We start from the raw sequence: 21,622 nt of genomic DNA on the forward strand, positions 1-21,622 counted from the left end.
GGAGTTGGGTAACTAAGTCCCATTGAAAACTGGACACCTAATCCTCTCAGAATCCTTTGAAAATCTGAGCATAAATAGCTCTTTTCTAATATATTCTCATATGGGCTTAATGTATGGAGAAGGCAGTCAAAAAAATGCTTAAAAACACTCTCAAAGTTGACATGGAGAAGTGCAATGTTGACATAAACCCAAAAGAAACCAAAGCCCTTGATCGACCAAAATAGAAAAGGATTTTGTGGTAAGAGTGCCAGTATTTTGAGATCCAATGGAGACAGAGAACCAGGAAATGAGGAAAGAACGTGCTGCAGACTGATTTACCAATCCAGATCCGCCCCTTCCATTGGGAAATGTCTGCCTCAACTCTGACAAGCTCTGTTAATCCTGGATAGCCCTCATTAGTCCACCATCAATAACCGGCTATCATTTTATTGGAAAACAATCATCCTCAAACTCCCAGGGATTGACGATGAGTGTATGGAATTTCCTAACTCAAAACAGGTATTATAAAATAAAGATCCTGGCATTCACTGATCTTACCATTTCAGATCATTGCACATCCTAAAATATGACAGCAGCACATTCCCAAAGACCTAGCTAGCACTAGGAACCACATGGAATCTATCTCAATAAAACAATGAATCAGCTATGCATCTCACCATTTTCGCTTTCTACAGAAAGAAAAAAACCACATTATTGCTAATTTCTTGTAAAATCTAGACATTTACTAACTATTTTTCTTATAGTCTTCTTCACTTCTGTGTTTCTCTGGCTGTATATGAATGGATTGGCCATAGGAGTCAGAACTGTGTAGAAGACAGAGAACACTTTGTTCAGGTCTCTCAGCATGTTGGTTTTCGGTAACATATAGAGAATCATTATGGTCCCAGAGAAAACTGTTAGTATGATGAGGTGAGAGGAGCAGGTGGAAAAGGCCTTTTGCCAGCCAATGGGGGAAGCAATTCTCAGGACAGTGATGACGATACATACGTAGGATGCCATGGTTAATACAAATGGGGGCAGAGTGAATATAGCAGCCAGGAAGGTAATGACAAGATCTATCTGGTTGGTGTCACTACAGTAAAGATTAAGTATTTTTGTGGATTCACAGTAGAAATGATCAATTTCATTGGGGCCACAGAAAATTAATTGTAACATAAGAACTGTTACTATGGTCATGGCCAGAAATCATTTATCCAAGACCCTGCTGCTAGCTGCAGGCAGAATCTGCCGTTCATGAGGACTGCATAATGCAGAGGTTTGCATATCATCAAGAACCGATCATAAGACATCACCGCTAGCAGATAGCATTCTGCACCTGCAAAGAAACCAATAAAATAATATTGTGTTAAACAACCACTGATGGAAATGGTCTTGTCCCTAGTCAGGAGACTGGCCAGCACTCTGGGTAGGATGGTGGAAGTGTAGCAGGTCTCCAAGCAGAATAAGTTCCCCAGGAAGAAGTACATGGGAGTGTGAAGGTTTCGATCAATGACAGATAGCAGAATGATAAGGACGTTCCCAGACACAGTCACAATGTAGATCAGTAGAAACAGTAGGAAGAGGAAGATTTGCAGCTCAAGGAGATCCCCGAATCCCATGAGGATGAATTCTGTGGTGGACATTTGTTTTGTCCAATCTGTGTTTGCCATGGGGTGTATCTAGGAAGAATAAAAGCCAAGAAGAGAAAAAATACCAATATTTGGTTTTGTAATCTCATCTCTTCTCAAGGCAAAATTGTCCAAAAGTGAGCTAGTATTACTGAGAATAACCTGATATTTGTGTATAATCCATAACAATCAATCTACACTTCTAGTCTTGGAGGCCAAGTTACAGGATCTAATGGCTCTTTGTGTCCTTCCAATCAATAAATATTCCTTTAGAACTTTCACACAATTGCATAATTCCAGAATATAAAAAATTCCCAACAGATATTGTCACATATACCACCTGTAGGAAATATTAATGAGTGTTGAAAACCTTTTTCATTATGCAAGTTGTGGAAGCTGGAAAGGTTATTAAAATTGTACTGGGAATTCACTGTCGGTAATATGAAGACGTAGACTATGTAGGCTAAGACTTTCATAGCACTCTAAAAGCGTTAGGCACTCAAATCCTCTTTGATGAGTTGGCTCCTAAATCTATTAAAGCAATTTGTAAATCTCAAGCCATATTTCTAAAAAAGTGAATAACTTCTATTTCACAGCGACTTAGGAAGGCTTCTTTAAAAAACAAGTGTGGTTGACTGGCAGAGGGAAAGAGAGTTAAAACAATAATATTCTGTGTGCATATTGTCTTACCTAAAAAACACCTTTCATCTTATGCAGTGTAGTAGAAGCCATGTGGGTCCCAGAATATTGGAGAAACAAAGTGAGTGAAGTGATATATTTTATTGGACTAGCTTCTGCTGGTGAGAGAGACCAGCTTTCGATCCACACAGAGGTCTATTACCTCACCCACCTTGTCTCTCTAATTACCCTGCATTGCCAGTTTATGCAGGTTCCACTTAATCCTAGCATCCCCCAAGTGCAGTCTGATGGGTTTTCCCCATAGCCATGATCTTTCGGACAGTCTGACACTCCAGTTAGAATCTCTCCCCTTTTATTCAGTTTCCAAGGCCAGAAGGGCCTGGGTCATCCAGACTTCCCTGAATTAATTCCTTTTTGAACTACAGCACATCTTTTGGAAAAAACATCCAATCTTGATTTTAAAATTGCCAGGGATGGAGAATCCATCATAACCCTTTGGTAAATTGTCCCAATGATTAATTACCCTCTCTGGTAAATATGTGTGTCTCATTTCCAGACCCTCACTGGGTTCATGCATTTCTCCAGAGGAAGTCAAAGGGACTTTCCTCATATTGGATTCCGGAAATTTTCCCTTTGAGCAACAGGCCATAGTGTTCTGTCTATTGCTACTGGTTTAGAGTTTTTACCCTTAGCTACCTTTTAGCAATCACAGAAGGAGAAGCTTCAATTGCTAATGCTCCACTGCTAAAGCACTTTGATATCCCTGTTTGGCTGCTGATATATAAATGTGATGTAACAGCAGTTTGGGAGTGGATGCCTACCTCTATCCACAGGACAGCTCAAGCTTGAGTTGATTAATTGCTGTTTCTCAGTGTTTGGGGGACAGGACTCAGGTTCCACTGAGATTCTTGTCTTTCATCATTCTACAGAAACTGGATCTTCTCAGTAAAGAGACCGGCATCTACACTGATGTCTTTATGCTTTTTACTATCGTCCTACTTCAGCCATTCTCCCACTTGGTTAATTTTGTTTTTCCAAAGCTTTGGGGCTAACAATGCCCAATGGGACCTTAGTAATAGGACTTGCAGACAATGCTTCTTGTATAATTACATCTTATTTTAAGTCTAATGATCCTATGGGGAAAATATTTTAGATGATGATTAAAGGCCAGCTTACATTTTTTGGAAGATACTTGTCCCAAGAAATGGGCTATTATAATGCACTTGCACTGCCCCTTTATTAAAAGAACATAGATGCTGCCATCCAGTGGGCATTTCAGAGAATTCTATCCCATATTTCATTCTTGCACTATGCTGCCACTTAGTGAACATTTTCCAGCATCACAGCCTTTTTGCAGATAGTTTATAGACTACTGAAATCCATTGGTCACTATTTACTATTTCTGACCTCTCATTTCTGCCACACTTAGCCACCATCTAGGGTTGATTTCACAACACAACAACTTGTTACTCTCTTTTAACCGTCTGCTCTCCTCAAGTGGATTCTTCTTCTTCTTCTGCCGCCTTCTAAATCTTCACTCTCTTGTGCCCCCTGCTGCCCATTATTCAGTATAACAGCCCATTTCTCCTTCCTTAACATCTGCTACTATGCACCATTCATTAGTTAGCATCGAGGTCCTGTTGTCTTCAGGGCCCTTTCTTTGACACTCATACACTGTTCTACAGCTTCACCTCCCTTTCTACTTCCCTCCATTGGTCATTAGGCAGCATAACTCCTCCTGTCTTACACTTCCATTTCCGTCGCTATCCGCTGGGCAGCACCCTCACACCTAGCCCATTCCTCTGCCCTCTAGTGGCCCTAGACAGCACAATCTCATCTTTCCTCACTTCTTACCTACTGCCAGGTGTGCGCTGTTATAAAGTATAGCCACTGGGAATGAAATCACACACAACAGCATGATTGCAAAATACAGCCCCCAGACTTCAAAAAAGCAGACTTTGACTTCCTTAGGGAACTGATGGGCAGGATCCTTTGGGAGGCTAATATGAGGGGAAAAGGAGTCCAGGAGAGCTGGCTGTATTTTAAAGAAGCCTTATTGGGGGTGCAGGAAAAAACCATCACAATGTGCAGAAAGAATAGCAAATATGGCAGGTGACCAGCTTGGCTTAACAGTGAAATCTTTGGTGAGCTTAAAGTAAAAAATGAAGGTTACAAGAAGTGGAAATTTGGAAAGATGACTAAGGAGGAGAATAAAAATATTGCTAGAGCAGGCAGAGGTGTAATCAGGAAGGCCAAGGCACAATTGGAGTTGCAGCTAGCAAGAAATGTGAAGGGCAAAAAGAAGGGTGTCTAGAGGTATGTTAGCAATTAGAAGGTCAGGGAAAGTGTGGGACCCTTATTGAATGGGGGAGGCAACCTAGAGAGAGATGATGTGGAAAAAGCTGAAGTACTCAATGCTTTTTTTGCCTCTGTCTTCACAGGTCAGCTCCCAGACTGTTGCACTGGGCAACACAGTATGGGGAGGAGGTGAGCAGCCCTCAGTGTTGAAAGAACAGATTAAGGACTATTTAGAAAAGCTGGACACGCACAAGTCCATGGGTCCAGATCTAATGCATCCAAGTGTGCTAAGGCAGTTGTCTGATTTCATTGCAGAGCCATTGGCCATTATCTCTGAAAACTCGTGGTGATCGGGGGAGGTCCTCAACGATTGGAAAAAGGCAAATATAGTGCCCATATTTAAAAAAGGAAGAAGAAGAACCTGAGGAACTACAGACTTGCCAGCCTCACTTCAATCCACAGCAAAATCATGGAGCTGGTCCTCAAGGAATCCATTTTGAAGTACTTGGACAAGAGGAAAGTGATCAGGAACAGTCAACGTGGATTCACCAAGGTCAATTCATGCCTGACCAACCTCATTGCCTTCTATGTTGAGATAACTGGCTCTGTGGATATGGGGAAAGTGGTGGATGTGATATATTTTGACTTTAGCAAAACTTTCACTACTGTCTCCCACAGTATTCTTGCCAGCAAGTTGAAAAAGTATGGATTGGATGAATGGACTATAAGTAGGATTGAAAACTGTCTAGATTGTTGGGCTCAACGAATAGTGATCAACAGCTCGATGTCCAGTTGGCAGCCAGTGTCAAGCAGAGTGCCCCACAGGTTGGTCCTGGGGCCGGTTTTGTTCAACATGTTTATTAATTATCTTGATGATGACATGGATTGCACCCTCAGCAAGTTTGCAGATGACACTAAACTGGGGGGAGAGGTAGATATTCTGGAGGGTAGGGATCGGGTCCAGAGTGACCTAGACAAATTGGAAAATTGAGCCAAAAGAAATCTGATGAGCTTCAACAAGGATGAGAGCAGAGTCCTGAATTTAGGAAGGAAGAATCCCATGCACTGCTACAGGCTAGGGACTGACTGGCTGAGCAACATTTCTGCAAAAAGGATCTGGGGATTACAGTGGACGGGAAGCTGGCTATGAGTCAGCAGTGTGCCCTTGTTGCCAAGAAGGCCAATGGCATATTGGGCTGTATTAGAAGGATCATTGACAGCAGATCAGTGATTATTCCCCTCTATTTGGCACTGGTGAGTCCACACCTGGAGTTTTGCATCCAGTTTTGGTTCCCCCACTACAGAAGGGAAGTGGATAAACTGGAGAGAGTCCAGCAGAGGGCAACGAAAATGATTAGGGGGCTGTGGCACATGACTTACGAGGAGAGGCTGAGAGAACTGAGGTTATTTAGTCTGCAGAAGAAAAGAGTGAGGGGAGATTTGTCAGCAGCCTTCAACTATCTGAAGGGAGATTCCAAAGAGGATGGAGCTTGGCTGTTCTCAGTGGTGGCAGACATCAGAACAAGGAGCAATGGTCTCAAGTTGCAGTGGGGGAGGTCTAGGTTGGATATTAGGGCCTGATCTACACTGGGGAGGGGGATCAATCTAAATTATGCAACTTCAGCTATGTAAATAACGTAGCTGAAGTCAATGTACTTAGATCTACTTATTGCAGTATCTTCACTGCGGTAAGTTGACTGCTGATGCTCCCCCTTCAACTCCGCCTGCGCCTCTCGCACCGGTGGAGTTCCAGAGTCAACGGGAGAGTGCTGCCGGATCGATTGCTCTAGAGGTAAGTGTAGACATGCCCTAGGAAACGCTATTTCACTAGGAGGATGGTGAAGCACTGGAATGGGTTACCTAGGGAGGTGGTGGAATCTCCATCCTTAGAGGTTTTAAAGGCCCGGCTTGACAAAGCCCTGGCTGGGATGATTTAGTTGGGGTTGGACCTGCTTAGAGCAGGGGGTTGGACTAGATGACCTCCTGAGGGATGACCAACCCTAATCTTCTATGATTCTGTGATTGCAACATTGGTGGCAACAGTGGATACAACAGGAGCAGCAGTTCTCAAACTTTTAGCCAGGATTTTCTATGAGTCCAGTGCATTCCTTATGGTGAGGGGTCTGTATCAGTGATGGTAATATAGTATTTAGCCCTATCTGTGAGCCTGAGATATAATTTGGAGTTTTGTTTGCCCATTTGACTTTTGGTATTTTTATATCCTCACTAACGTGTGAAACAAAGAACAAAGACACTATGTGTTGCTTCTGCCCAGCCAGATGGGTTTTTTTTAGAATAATGAGAAAAGATAAGAAATAGAGTTAAAATGTTACTGGTTATGGTAAGAGTTTGATATACGAATGTAAAACTCCTTTCCCAAGAGGTCAAGAAACTAGTTGGGAGGAGAAAAGGGGGTCAGATGTATAAGAAACACTAAAAGCCAAAGAAAAGGCGGCCTTGGCCTGGAGCAGCAATCACTGCTCTGGGCCAATGGGAGCTGTTGGAAGCAGTGGCCAGTATGTCCCTCAGCCTTCGCCGTCCTCAGGTCCGGCCAATCGCGGCTCCCACTGGCCACAGTTCACTGCTCTGGGCCAATGGGAGCTGCTGGAAGGGGTGTGTGGGGTTTTCCTTGGGATGTAGGTGGGGCCTTGGGTTGCCCCCTGTGATAGGGTTTTGTTTTGAGTTGCCCCTTCTGATATTCGCTCCAACTGCTTCTGGTTTTTTACTTTTCTGCCACCTCTACCCATTTGGCTCCAATCCCCCCCTCCTCGATTACAGTTTTGGGCTACCCATCTAGGATGTACCTTTCAATTTCCTCAGGAACACCCTCTAAGAACTGCTCCATTTGCATTAGGAAGGGCAACTCTTCTGGAGATTTAACACTTGCTCCTGATATCCAGGCATCCCAATTTTTCACAATGTGGTAGGCGTGTCAGGTAAATGACATGTCTGGTTTCCACCTTACGGCTCTGAATCGCCAATGGGCATGCTCGGATGTTAGGTTTCCCCAACTTAACCCCGGACTGTGAAGGGGGATTCTGTGGACTTTGGCCGCTAGGCCGCGCTACCCCACCTGTGAAGGGGGATTGTATGGACTCTGGCCACTAGGCCGTGCTTCCCCACCTGTGAAGGAGAATTGTATGGACTCTGGCCTCTAGGCCACGCTTTCCCGCCAGACAGAGGTGGTAGAGGGGAAGAAGGCCAAGGGGCCATAACCAGTCACCAGTAGAGAAGTGAACACAAGGACTGGAGAGTGGTGAGGCACCAACATCCCATCCTACCCCTGCCACAAAGGGGCGCTGTGGTGCCAGGCCCACCACAGGGGGTATAAGAAATAATTTGGAAAAACAAATCTTATGATACTGTCACTCACTGTGTTTTATTTGTATTAGGCTGTCAGAATTTGGTTACCAGATTTCATTGTCTAAAACAGAGAAACAATGAACAACAGGGGATCTACACAGAGATTTGCTTTGATATTTAGTGGAGTTTGTGCCATACACAATGTGACAGCTCTGTGTATTATCAGATTTGATAAACCGTCCTCAGCCAGGGTGAATGTGCAACTAACACCATGAAGAAAATACCAGCATCTTGTATGTATAAGTGCTGCACTGCTGAACAGTAGGTTAAAACAGGTTAAAGAACTGTACACAATCTCATGTTCCTATATGTTACATGGACACAGTGCGGGGCCATAAACACTCTGCCTCAGTCACTCCATGCAGATTATGTCCATTTCTTTTTCACATCAGCGCTGACATATTCAATGGTAATTTTCAACTTAATTGCAGTGGGGGCTGTTTGCCTAAACCGCTTGGGCAGCTTTGAACATCTCCACCTCAGTGATTGATCTAGGAATCTCTGCAGATTTTTCTGAATGCCACATATTTACTGTATGTTTTGCTCAAGGCTTCCCTGACCTCTCTGTTTCTCAGGCCGTAGATGAGGGGGTTCACCAGGGGAGTCAGGACTGTGTAGCAAAGAGAGAGCACTTTCTTTAGCACACTCAGTGTATCAAGTGTTGGTAGCATGGAGACACTCACTATGGTCCCATAGTAAATTGTCACGACAATGAGGTGAGAGGAGCAGGTGGAAAAGGCTTTCTGCCTCCCGGTGGTGGAAGAGATTCTCAGGATGGTGGTGATGATACAAACATAGGATGTCAGGGTTAGTAAGAACGGAGGCAGGGTGAATATACCTGCTAGGATAAAATCCAGCAACACCATCAGACGTGTGTCACTGCAGGCGAGTTTAATCACTGGGATGACATCACAGTAGAAATTGTCTATTTCATTCGGGCCACAGAATATTAACTGTGACATGAATAATATGAAGATGGTTGCAGCCAAACTACCATTTAACCAGGACCCAGCCACCAAGTGGAGGCAAAACTTGGCATTCATCAGAGCTGAACAGTGCAGGGGTTTACATATAGCTAAATACCGATCATAAGACATTGCTGCTAACAGATAGCATTCTGTAGCTGCCAGAACACCAAAGAAGTAAATTTGTGTAATACAGCCACTGACTGAGATGGTTCTGTCTCCAGTCAGGAGATGGGCCAGCATCCTGGGCAGGATGGTGGAGGTGTAGCAAATCTCCAAGCAAGACAAGTTCCCCAGGAAGAAGTACATGGAGGTGTGAAGGTGCTGATCAGCCACAATTAGCACCGTGAGAAGGATGTTTCCTGCCACCGTTGCAATGTAGATCACTAGGAACAGGAGGAAGAGAAAAAATTTCAGGTCAGGGATATCCCTGAATCCCAGGAGGATGAATTTTGTGATGGCCGTTTGGTTTCCCCAGCATGTGTCAGCCATGGGTTGAGTCTAGGAATGTCATAAACAGATCAGAAAAGTTAATAGCACAGAAGTACTTTATATCTCTTTGACTATAAAGGGTTAACAAGTTCAGTAAGCCTGGCTGTCACCTGACCAGAGGACCAATCAGGAGACAGGATACTTTCAAATCTTGAGGGAGGGAAGTTTCTGTGTGTGCTGTTAGAATTTGGTTGTTGTTCACTCTGAGGGCTCAGAGGGACCAGACGTGCAACCAGGTTTCTCTCCAATCTCCTTGATACAGGTTCTTATAGATTCCAAATAGCGAGTACTAGATAGATAAAGCGAGTTAGGCTTATGTTTGTTTTCTTTATTTGCAAATGTGTATTTGGCTGAAAGGAGTTCAAATTGGTATTTTGCTGAAAAGATTCTAATTTGTACTTGTATACTTAGGCTGGGAGGGTACTCCCAGTGTCTACAGCTGAAAGACCCTGTACCTATTCCATTTTAATTTACAAAAATAATTTTTACTGTTTTTCTATCTTTAATTAAAAGTTTCTTGTTTAAGAACCTGATTGTTTTTTTTATTCTGCTGAGACCCCAGGGGACGGGGTCTGGATTCACCAGGGAATTGGTGGGGAGAAAGGAGGGAAGGGGGAGAGAAAGGCTAAATTCTCTCTGTGTTAGGATTACTGTCTCTCTCAGGGAGAGTCTGGGAGGGGAAGAGAGAAGGAGGGGGGAAGGTGCATTTTCCTCTCTGTTTCAGGATTCAAGGAGTTTGAATCACAGTAATCTTCCAGGGTAACCCAGGGAGGGGAAGGCTGGGAGAGGCAATGGTGAAGGAAAGGGTTTACTTTCCTTGTGTTAAGATCCAGAGGGACTGGGTCTTGGGGGTCCCCAGGCAAGGTTTTAGGGGGACCAGAGTGTACGAGGCACTGGAATTCCTGGTTGGTGGCAGCGCTACAGGTACTAAGCTGGTAATTGAGCTTAGAGGAATTCATGCTGGTACCCCATCTTTTGGACGCTAAGGTTCAGAGTGGGGAATTGTACCATGACAAGGAACAATAAAACAAACTATGCAATCGAATCAGTAGAACATCAAGTGTCAGGAATTCATTAAATACATTTTCAAAAACTCCTCCCCTGCTTCTGGTTACCCGCTGAAATGTAAAGGCTAAATAGAAACTTAAGAGGAAAGTGCCTGGAGTCTCAGTCCAAGAATAGAACTTTGGTCTCCCTGCTGACTCATCCTCTGCCGTATCAGAGCAATAACTACGATAACAACAGCCCATTTCTCTGGTAGCCCAATTAGTGATGTGATTGGTCAGTCCTGTTCTTGATCTGCTGTCATATCCCATCTACTGACATACTGGGGTTTAACAATGATCCTTCAAAGCAGTGTTCCACTTGTGGCCATGACATGTCATGTTTGGAGGAGTCAAAATCAAAAACTCCATCAATGCAAATCTTGGAGTGTGATTTTCAATACCATCTAGAGTCTGTTAGAATTTATGGGAGTTAATCTAATAATAGATCTTGGCATATTGAGCATTTCAGTGTCCTATAAGAAAAGGAATAACTATTTTCATCCCCACACAAGAGATCAGTTTGTCATAAATTATGAAGTGGTGTCAGTTCTTCCTTACTTCATGTAATAATAATAATAAAGAGAAGGCAATGCAGAGGGACTGGCAATGCATTTTGTGTTTTCTATTCGAGTTTCCTGTGTTGCCTATGAAGCAATAATAATATACAGCTCTCTTCAGGGTGGCTTTCAGGATAGGGCAAAACCAGGCTGATCTGTAGTTCTAACTGGGGAGCGACTCTCCACATTGCGTAATGACTAAGGGCTGATACCGGAACAAGAAGGGCACTGGGAAAGAAAGATGCTGTCTCTGAACTCAGAAACCATCTGACATGTGCTACCCTGGGATCTTGGCTACTCACATTTTATCACCAGTCGCCGCCCCCACTCCACCATTGGGACTCACACTGAGACAGATCCCAGCTGGAATCAATTGGCTGTAGCTCCATTGGAGTCAATGGGCCAGATCCCTGGCTGAGGACCTTTCACAAGACATGTATCTCAAATTCCCCATTGTTAAATGGTTCTATTAACACGGACTGGCATTGCTGTGGGGAGGTGATGCCAAAACTCTTAATATTCACAAAACACATTCATGCCCTGGTTTCGAAGGAGATGTAGAAAGGTAGTCAGGAAGCTAACCTGGATGGCTCAAGCATGAAGCAATGAGCTCGGATGTCTCTGGATTTGGCTGCCAGAACTCAGGTTCTTCAGTTGCAGTTTTTGTCTCATCATTCTGCAGAATCTGGATCTTCTGAGTCGACAGACCTGCTTGTATATGAACAGACGAACAGCTGCCGTGATCTGTCTTAGCTCTTCCCCCTCAATGTACAAAGTGCAGACATCTCCTCAGACTTGTATCCTTCTCCATGGCAGGCTGCGTCTCCCTTGAGTCCACCTCTGAAGGGCTGAGCCTGGGGAGTTAGCGATGTGTTTTCTGTGCAGACAGTACAAACAACTGTCCTGATGCAAACAACCTCCCACACCCAGAATAACTGACTTTCTGCTCCCTGCTGTCTGAGATCATTGCTCTGAATGACTGAAATGTAACACAGAGCTCATGGTGTGCATGACCCTGCAGAGACTGACTCTGCTCTGTAATCTTTACTCACATCAGGTGTCCCATAACCTTCAATGGCAAAAAAGTGCATGAATAACAATGGCTAAAATCAGTCAGGTCTAGCAGACTGGGTATTGAAGCTGTGAAGTTTAACGAAAGCACAGGAAACTGAATGTAAATTAAATTTAATCTGTAGTTTAAAATAGAAATATTTGGACGAAAGGAAATATCTCTCTCTCTCTATCACACACAGACAGACACACAAACGCAACTGAAATTTTTCTCCCAAGGAAGTAGGATGTGATTAGTAATTACTATTGTATACTTATTTATTTAACAATATTGTCTCCCTTCTGCTAAGCCGAAGTGGAATTCCAGGCCTTCCAGTGAATTATGGCCCATTGTCCATCACTTGTTGTTATGGGATACTAAAGTGAGCAAAAGTGCACTTCCGTTAGTCGATTACACTGTGACTTGTTATGTCTTTCAGTACATTATTACTAGTCTGGAGAAGAGAAGACAAAGGGGGGACATGATAACAGTTTTCAAGTAAATAAAAGGTTGTTACAAGGAGGAGGGAGAAAAATTGTTCTCCTTAACCTCTGAGAACAGGAAAAGAAGCAATGGGATTAAACTGCAGGAAGGGTGGTTTAGACTGGACATTAGGAAAAACACTGAAATAAATTGACCAAGGAGGTTGTGGAATCTCCATCATTCTAGATTTTTAAGAGCAGGTTAGACAAATACCTGTCAGGGATGGTCTAGATAATACTTTGTCCTGCCAAGAGTGCAGGGGATTGGACCAGATGATCTCTCAAGATCCCTTCCAGTCCTACAATTCTGTGATTCTGTTTTCCATATAGCCAGAAATATAGTCCGCTATCACCAGATAATGATTCCCCCTGTGTACACATAATGTGCAGTTAGTTTCTTCCAAGGGCTCTCTGGTAGAGATATTTGTACAGTGCCTCATTAAGCATTGTTTCTTAAGTTGATTTGTACTGGATCACCTTTCAAAAGTCCAATATCATCAGATCCTCTCTTGAATTCTTGCACCTTTCTCACTAGGCCCGTCATGACTGCCTTGCTGCAGCTGACAAGGTTGTTGGTCCTTGATCCTTGATTACATGCACTCTGAATGCATAGGCTTCTGTCTTTGTGAGTTGTTTCTATGGTAAATGGCCCATGAAGATCAGAATACCTCCAGGGCTAGTCAGAGCTGTGTCACGTGACCTCATATCATATAGTTATGATATGATTATGACATAATTATGAGACATCTTGTACAAGACATGTTTTGTGAGATGTCTATGGAAAAGTCATGATTTGACGAGTATGAGTATCCTATTTGTGTGCATGTGTTATTTTAATATCTGGAATTATGAGTATTGACTAGGTATCTGTATTTCAAATGTGTTTACTCTGGGTAACACACATAGCTACCCCTTCAGGTACAACAATGAAGAAGCTAGACAGTGCTGATGGCTAAGCATTAAAGACAATGGACCATGGAAGAGCTTAGCCTTCCTGGAAATGTTTCAGCCAGCCTGTAAGTAATGGCTGCTACGAGCCAGCAAGGCATTCAAGGGCATGTGACCAAACCACATGACACTGAACTCCATTTTGGTACCTGTATTTTTCCACAAATTGGACTGGGAACTGATTTTGAAACAAAGGGTTCCTGTCTTATGGAAAAGCTATGGAAGGTGGGTTGTGACATCATCTCCTCATCTCACTCCCCACACAAGAGAGCTCCTGGAAACATCTGAGGAACAAAGACTGAACTGGGGGAAATGCTGGTCTATCTATCCTGGATTTCTATCCTGTATAGGGAAACTTGGAGGACTGCTTGTATCATCAGTCAGGGTGAAAAATTGCTGATTCAAGCCCTATCCTTCTAGTATGTTATGCTTAGTTTCTATTTTTGTTTATTTGTTAGGTAATCTGCTTTGATCTGTTATCACTTATACTCACTTAAGATCTATCTTTCTGTAGTCAATAAACCTGTTTTATGTTTTTTTCTTGACAAGTGAGCTTCAAGTGAATGGCTGGGGAAAATCTCGCCTTGTTGTGCATATCTTTACCATATCAAGAGGAAAGCAAACTATATTAATGAGCTTACTGCCAGATCCCTGTGCGGTGTAAAATGATATAATTCTGGGTTTACACTCCAGTGAGAGTGCATGGCTGGGGAGCTGTGAAATTGGCTGTCTGTCCTTGAGTGGCTTAGGTAAAGCACTCAGGTAGCTTAGTTGGGTTGTGGCACCATCTGCTGTTGTGATGGGTGATAACAGGGCCTGGAGAAGCTGTTTGTGTGTCACCAGAAGAGTAGCATAAGAGTGGCCAGCCCACCTGGATGGCTGGAGGGCACAGCGGTTCCACCAGCTCCTTAACTGCACTTCAGGGGTGAAAACCCAACACAACCTCATCTTTAGGAGGGGTTGAAAGTCCATTCTGCAGTGACTGTGGCACCAACTCCTGAGTAATTTATAAAGTCATAGCCTTGCCTTGAATATTCATTTTCACTGTCCAGGCAGAGTCTGTGTCATCACAGGTGACAGATCCCAGAAACGATGGCTCATGATTGTCTGTGATATGAGTCAACTTCCTGACTGCCTGAGTGAGGCAAATGGCTGCAAAATGTACATATTTCATGCATTTATTACACCATTCACTCAAGTTCCTGTTTACAGTTCATAACCTAAATACAAGTTTTTCAAATTGATCCTTGATACTGTTGAGTAAACAGGTGTACATTAGCAGTTAGTAATCACATCAAGTTCCTTGGGATAAATATATCCATTGGGTTTGTGGGTTTCTGGGTGAGAAAGAGAGAGTGAGATGCAAAGAAGAATTTACTTCATCCAGATGTTTCAATTGCAAAGTACAGAATATATTTACTTTAAATTCAGTTTCCAGCGTCTTTGTTAAACTGCACGGTTTCAACTCCTAATCTGGTGAGCCTGACTCTTCTTAGATATTGCTATTCATGGAATTTTTCCATTGAAGGCAAAGGAATAATTGCAATGAGTAAAGATTACTGAGCAGAGTCAGTCTCTGCAGGGCACTGTGTTACATGTTAGCCATGCAGAACAATGACTTCATAGCGCAGAGAGCAGAAAGGCAATTCCTCTGGGTGTGGAAGGTTGGTTTAATCAGGACAATTGTTTGTACTATCTGCACAGAAAACACAGTGCTAACTCCCCAGGTGCAGCCTTTTCAGAGGTGAATCAAGGGAGACGCAGCCTGCCATGGAGAAGGATACAAGTATGAGGAGATGTTGGCACTTTGTAAACAGAGGAATAAAAAGGAGTTCAAAAGAAATTGTGGCAGAAGATCGTCCACTAAGGTAGATACAGGTCTCTGTACTGATTAAATGTAGTTTCCGCAGAATGATGAGAGACAAGAAATTGAGCATTGGATCCTGGGGCCTGGCAGCCAAACCCTGAGACATATGAGCTCATCGCTTCAAGCTTCTGCTGTGGTTGCAGGTGAGCTCCATCTTCCTGACTGCATTTCTATAGCACCTTCCAGACAAGGCATGAGTGTGCTTTGTGAATATTAGCGAGGCAAGATGGGTGAGGTGATATCTTTAAGTTGGCTAACTTCTGGTGATGAAAGACAAGCTTTTGAGCCACAGAGAGCTCTTCTTCGGGTCTATTACCTCACCCACCTTGCATCTCTAATATCCCGGGACAGACATGGCTACAGCAGCACTGCATACAAGTTTCTAATATTAGCCATTTCTGCTCACCATTCCACAGCAGAGCCAGTCGGGGTTAATAGCAACATGTAACACTGAGGAAATTTAGATACATGTCTTGTAAAAGGTCCTCAACTGGGGAACTGGCCCATTGACTCCAATTGAGCTATGAGCAATTGACATCAATGGGGGATCTGGCTCAGTGTGAGTCCTCATGGGGGCAAGTAGTAATAAAATGTTACTAGCCTAGATCACATTTAGCACATGGCAGATTGTTTCTGAGTTCAGGAGTAGCATCTTTCTTTCCCAGTGCTTTTCTTATTCCTGTATTATAAGCTCTCTGACATTATGCAGTGCAGAGAGTCACACCCCAATTAGATTTGCACATGAGCCTGGCTTTCCTCTTTCCTAAAATCCAGCCTCAAGAGAGCTGTATGTTATTATTGCTTCATAGTTAACACAGGAAATGCAAATCTGAAACAGAAAAGGCATTGCCATTCCCTCAGCATGTCACCACCACCACCACCACCATCACCATCATTATCATTACATGAAGTAAGGAAGAACTGACTCCACTTCATAATTTATTATATAAACTGATCTTTTCTGGGGGTGAGAATGTTCATTCTTTTTCCTGTAGGACCCTAAAATTCAGAATTTACCAAGCTCTATTATTAGATTAACTCTCATAAATTCTAACAGATGATCGGTGCCTAAGGAAACTAGATGTTATTGAAAAATCTCAGTCGAAGATTTGAGTTTATGGACTCATTGATTTTGACTCATCCTAAAACAAAACATGATCCTGGCCATGGCCACCAGTGCAATGCTGCTTTGAAGAATTATTGTTAAGCCCCAGTGTGTTCATAGATGAAATATGACAGCAGATCAAGAAGGGGTCTGATCAGTCACATCGCTAATTGGGCTACCAGAGAAATGGGCTGTTGTAATCATAGTGAGTACTCTGATACAGCAGAAGGTGAATCTGCAGAGATACCAAAGATCTTTTCTCACACTGCGACTCCTGGGAATTTGCTCTGAAACCTTATTTAGCCGTAACATTTCAGTGGGTAAGAGGAAGCCGGGGGCGGGGGAGTTTTTTAAAATTTTATGGAATGAATTCCTGACACTTGATTAGCTTTCAGCTCTCTGTTCTACCAATTCAATTGCACAGCTTGTTTTGTGGTTCCTAGACTCAACCCATGGCAGACACGGGCTGGGGAAACCAAATGGCCATCAAAGAATTCATTCTCTTGGGATTTGAGGAGATCCCTGACCTGTAAATTCTTCTCTTTCTGCTGTTCCTAGTGATCTACATGGCAACTGTGGCCAGAATCAGCCTCATCATGGTGCTAATAGTGGCTGATCAGCACCTGCACACCCCCCATGATGTCCTTCTTCCTAGGGAACTTGTCCTGCTTGGAGATCTTCTACACATCCACAATCCTGCCCAGGATACTGGACAGCCTCCTGACTGAGGGTAGAACCATCTCAGCCAGTGGCTGCATGACACAAATGTACTTCTTTGGTGGTCTGGTAGGTGCAGAATGCTCTCATCTAATAGCCAGGGCTAGCGCTTCCATTAGGCTACTCTAGGTGGTCGCCTAGGGCGCCAGGATTCGGGGGGCAGCATTTTGTGTGCTCCCATGGGGCGCATGGGAGCTTCTGGTTCTGCTCTGGTTGCACCGCTGAAGAAGGACCTTCTGCCAATGTGCCATGGAAAACAGCGAGAGGCAATTGAGCAGCTCAATGACTGCCGCTGTTGCCTGCAACATTTCGGCAGAGGGTCCTTCTTCGGCGGCACAATGGGAGCGGAACTGGAAGCTCCCGTGTGCCCCGTGGGGAGCGCACAAAATGCCTCCCCCAGAATTCTGCCTAGGGCTCCCGAAGCTCTGGTGCCGCTCCTGCTAATAGCCATGTCCTATGATAGATATTTAGCAATATGTAAACCCCTGCACTATTCAGCATTTATGAATACCAGGTTTTGCCTCCAAGTGGCTGCTGGAACTTGGATAAATGGCTGTTTGCCTGTTGCTATCTTTATATTCTTCATCTCACAGTTAGTATTCTGTGGCCTGAATGAAATTGACCATTTCTACTGTGATCCCATCCCATTGATAAAACTCTTTTGGGGACACACACACCTGATCATATTATAGACTCATAAACTCACACACTTTAAGGTCAGAAGGCACCATTATGATCATCTAGTCTGACCTCCTGCACAATGCAGGACACAGAATCTCACCCACCCACTCCTGTAACAAATCCCTAACCTAGTTATTGAAGTCCTCAAATTGTGGTTTAAAGACCTCAGGCTGCAGGGAATCCTCCAGCAAGTGACTCGTGCCCCATGCTGCAGAGGAAGGCGAAAAACCTCCAGGACCTCTGGCAATCTGCCCTGGAGGAAAATTCCTTCCCGACCCCAAATATGGCTATCAGCTAAACCCTGAGCATGTGGGCAAGACTCACCAGCCAGCACCCAGGAAAGAATTGGATTTCATGCTCTCCTTCGTATTCACTCTGCCTCCATTTCTACTAACCCTAACGTCCTATGTTTGTGTCATCACCACGATCCTGAGAATCCCTTCCACAACCGGGAGGCAGAAAGCCTTTTCCACCTGCTCCTCCCACCTCATTGTGGTGATAATTTTCTATGAGACCATAATGATTGTCTACATGCTACCAAAACACGATACACTAAGCGTGCTAAAGTAAGTGCTCTCTCTTTGGTACACAGTCCTGACTCCCCTTGTGAATCCCCTCATCTACAATCTGAGAAACAGAGGGGTTAGGGAAGCCTTGTGCAAAGCATTCAGACAATATGTGGCTTTCAAAAAAATATGCAGAGACTCCTAGATCATTACTGAGGATGAGGGTTTCAAAGTGGCCTGGGGTATGTAGAGAATAAACCCCCACACACATCAAGTTGAAAACTCCCATTGACTATGTCACGGCTGATGGGGAAAAGCAATGAAGATGATCTGCATGGAGTTACTGAGGCAGAGTGTTTATGGTCCCCTGCTGTGTCCATGTAACATATAGAAATGTTAAGTTGTGGGCAGTTCTATCCCCCTCTCATGTCCAGCAGCGCAGCACTGACACATACAAGATGCTGGTATTTTTCTGTATGGTGTTGGCTTAACATTCACCTTATGTGAGGAGTGTTGATGGCATCTGATAATGCACAGAGCTGTCTTGTTGTGTAAGGCACAAACTCTAGTAAATATCAAAGTAAATCCTTGTGTACATCCCCTGTTGATCCTTTCTCTGAGTTAGACAACAAAATCTGGTAACCAAATTCCAACAGCCTAGTAAAAATAAAACATTGTGGGTGACTGTTTCAGAAGGTTTGTTACTCCAAATTACTTCTTATGCCCTCAGGGACACAAAGGAGAATCCAGTTGGAGCCGTGGTCCATGTGGTCCATCTCAGCTGAAGAACCAGGGAGGGAGGCGGCCATCATCATGTTCCCATCTTGCAGTTTTTAACTGGGTATCGGTCAGAGTGGAAACACCACTTTCACCAATTTTTTTTATTGCTGGCAAAATGCCATTTTCGATCAAAAATCCATGTTTGGAGAATAAAAACACTAATTTCTGGTGCAGCATGTGGGGACGTCATACCAAGAAACCTGACATCCCCAAAACGGTGCCTCTTGCCATTCCCATCATAGAGTCATAGAATCATAGAATCTCAGGGTTGGAAAGGATCTCAGGAGGTCATCTAGTCTAACTCTCTGCTCAAAGCAGGACCAATCCCCAGCAAATCATCCACCTCCATTCCACACCCTAGGGGAGATGCAAAGAGCCAGATCCAAGCAGTGACCTCTGAGCACTTCAGCAGGAACAGTTTCATAGCTCTTATGTGGGCTACACCCAGCTGTGATCATCTTTGGCAAAGTAGCAGCCCTGGGCTCATCAGGCCCATGGTGCAGGGACTTTGGGTAACCTCAAAGAAGCAGACTCAGAGCCAGGTCAATGGGGATAGTCATATCCAGCTGGGGATTTCTCAAGGCTCTAGGAGATGTGCACATGTAGAACCAAGACAAGTCCTGAGGCTGGCCTGTCCAATGGTCACTGAGAAGGGACTTGGCACTTAGCACAGTGCTCAGGTGCTGCCAACTGCACAGAGCAGTTCAAAGACAGGGAGCTGATCCAGTGAATGCCCCCCCCCCAGTTCCCCAACCATTTCCCCTCTTGGGTGGACACCTATCTCTCTCTCCCTCTTGACCAGGGCATTTCCTGGTGTGATGGGCCACCCCGGGGTACAACCTGGAACTGGGGTGCCACTGAGCCTTCTGTCTCACCAGCCAGGACTTCCTCTTACACTGTGCTGCTGTGACAAGATTCACACCACCCCTGGTCCTGCACTCACACAAACTTTTACGCACCTGCAGTTACATGAAGACCTCTCCCCAGCTCCCCAGCCTAGGACCCCAGAGCTGTACCATCTTGCCAGCTCAAAAACATGACTAGTATAAATTTATTACCCAGTCCACCACCCATCAAAGTGGAGAGGACAATGCACCCATTTTTGTTCCTGAGCAGATTCCCCAAGCACTTCTAGCAAAACACACTGTTTTAGGTAAAAAATATAAACCAAATTTATTAACTGCAGAAAGATAGGTTTTAAGTTATTATAAATAAAAAGCATACAGATCAAAGCAGATTACCTAAGAAATAAACAAAAATGCAATCTAAGCCTTATAAACTAGACAGGATCAAGACTGTCTCACCCTGTTAAATAGCACAACTAGCTGACCAAACCTTCTTCTTTCCCACCTGGGATCTCCTTCCCCTGTTCAGTATTTGTTCTTTAGGTAGAATAGAATATCAGGGCTGAAAGGAAATCTAGTCCAAGCCTCTGTTCAAAGGGGACCAATCTCCAGACAGATTTTTACCCCAGTTCCCTAAATGGCCCTCTCAAGAATTGAACTCAAAACCCTGGATTTAGCAGGCCAATACTCAAACCGCATCCCACAGAATAGGTGCCAACTCTGTGGGTGCTCTGGGGCTGGAGCATCCACAGGGAAAAATTAGTGGGTGCTCTGCACCCCCCAGTAGTCAAGCTCCACACCCCTCTTCCCTTGAGTGCACCCTGTCCCCATTCCTCCACCTACCTCCCAGCTGTTAGTCTGCTTTGGGTTGTGGGGAAGGAGCAGGAATGTGGAGGAGGTGGGGAAGAGGTAAGTCTGGGGCAGGGATTTGGAGAAGGCGTCAGACTAGGAGCAGGGAGGGGGCAGAGTTGGGGCAGAGACTTTGGGAAAGGGGTTGTCATGGGGGCAGGGCAGGGGTGGGGCCTCGTGGACAGGTTGCGGGGGAAGGGAGTCGAGCACCCACAGACAGGAGCAGAATTCGGCACCTATGGCCCACATGAGATAGTGCCTGAGGCCCCCACAATGTCAGGGAAATGATTAAGTGAGACCCACCCACACAATCCTGGCAAGTGACCCGCACCCACATGCTGCAGAAGAAGGTAAAATACCTGGAGGAAAAATTCAATCCAGACCCGGACCACGTGAGCAAGAACCAAGCAGTCACTTCCAAGCTTCAGCCCTCCCCATCCAGTGTCCCATCTCCAGCCACGGCTGTCCCAATACTTTAGAGGAAGGATATTAAAAGATCAAATCAGAAAACATTGAACAGGATATAGGGGAGGAATACCCTTCCTGAGCCCTGCAGCTGGCTGGGTAAAACTCTGAAGCACGAGCTTTTAGTAACATAAGACATAAACCAGAAGTGAGCTCCAGGGCTGCTGAGACCTGTGCCCCACCATCCCAAGCAGCCCTATCACACCATTGTACTCACAAAGCAAGACTGGCCGCAGTGGCCCTGGTCATGAAGCTATTTAACATGAGGGAGGATATTATGATTCTGACTACAGAAATTAGAAGGAAGACATGTAAAGGAGAATCAGCTTGTGCAAGGTCACAGAGCAGGTCAGTAGAGA

At 44.4% G+C, this 21,622-nt stretch overlaps 1 protein-coding gene and 1 pseudogene across 1 annotated transcript; both read right to left on the reverse strand.

Annotated features, from left to right (window-relative positions):
- Positions 1-696: 696 nt before the first annotated feature.
- On the reverse strand, positions 697-4,001 carry LOC127030893 (olfactory receptor 10A4-like; annotated as a pseudogene).
- A 4,397-nt stretch (positions 4,002-8,398) lies between these two features.
- LOC127030894 (olfactory receptor 6N1-like) lies at positions 8,399-13,044 on the reverse strand. The gene is made up of 2 exons (XM_050917592.1): positions 12,970-13,044; positions 8,399-9,373 (listed from the first exon to the last, which is right to left on the reverse strand). Exons 1-2 carry the CDS (start codon positions 13,042-13,044, stop codon positions 8,399-8,401), a joined length of 1,050 nt encoding a protein of 349 aa, XP_050773549.1.
- Positions 13,045-21,622: the final 8,578 nt, after the last annotated feature.

Source organism: Gopherus flavomarginatus, chromosome 11, assembly GCF_025201925.1.
Source record: "Gopherus flavomarginatus isolate rGopFla2 chromosome 11, rGopFla2.mat.asm, whole genome shotgun sequence".
Classification (NCBI taxonomy): Eukaryota; Metazoa; Chordata; order Testudines; family Testudinidae; genus Gopherus; species Gopherus flavomarginatus.

Coding starts and splice junctions, on each gene's coding strand:
- LOC127030894 (XM_050917592.1), bottom strand. CDS start 13,044: ATGACGGGCCTAGTGAGAAAGGTGCAAGAATTCAAGAGAGGATCTGAT. Junction 9,374..12,969: donor GACTTTTGAAAGGTGATCCA/GTACAAATCAAC, acceptor TGACATTCCTAG/ACTCAACCCATGGCTGACAC.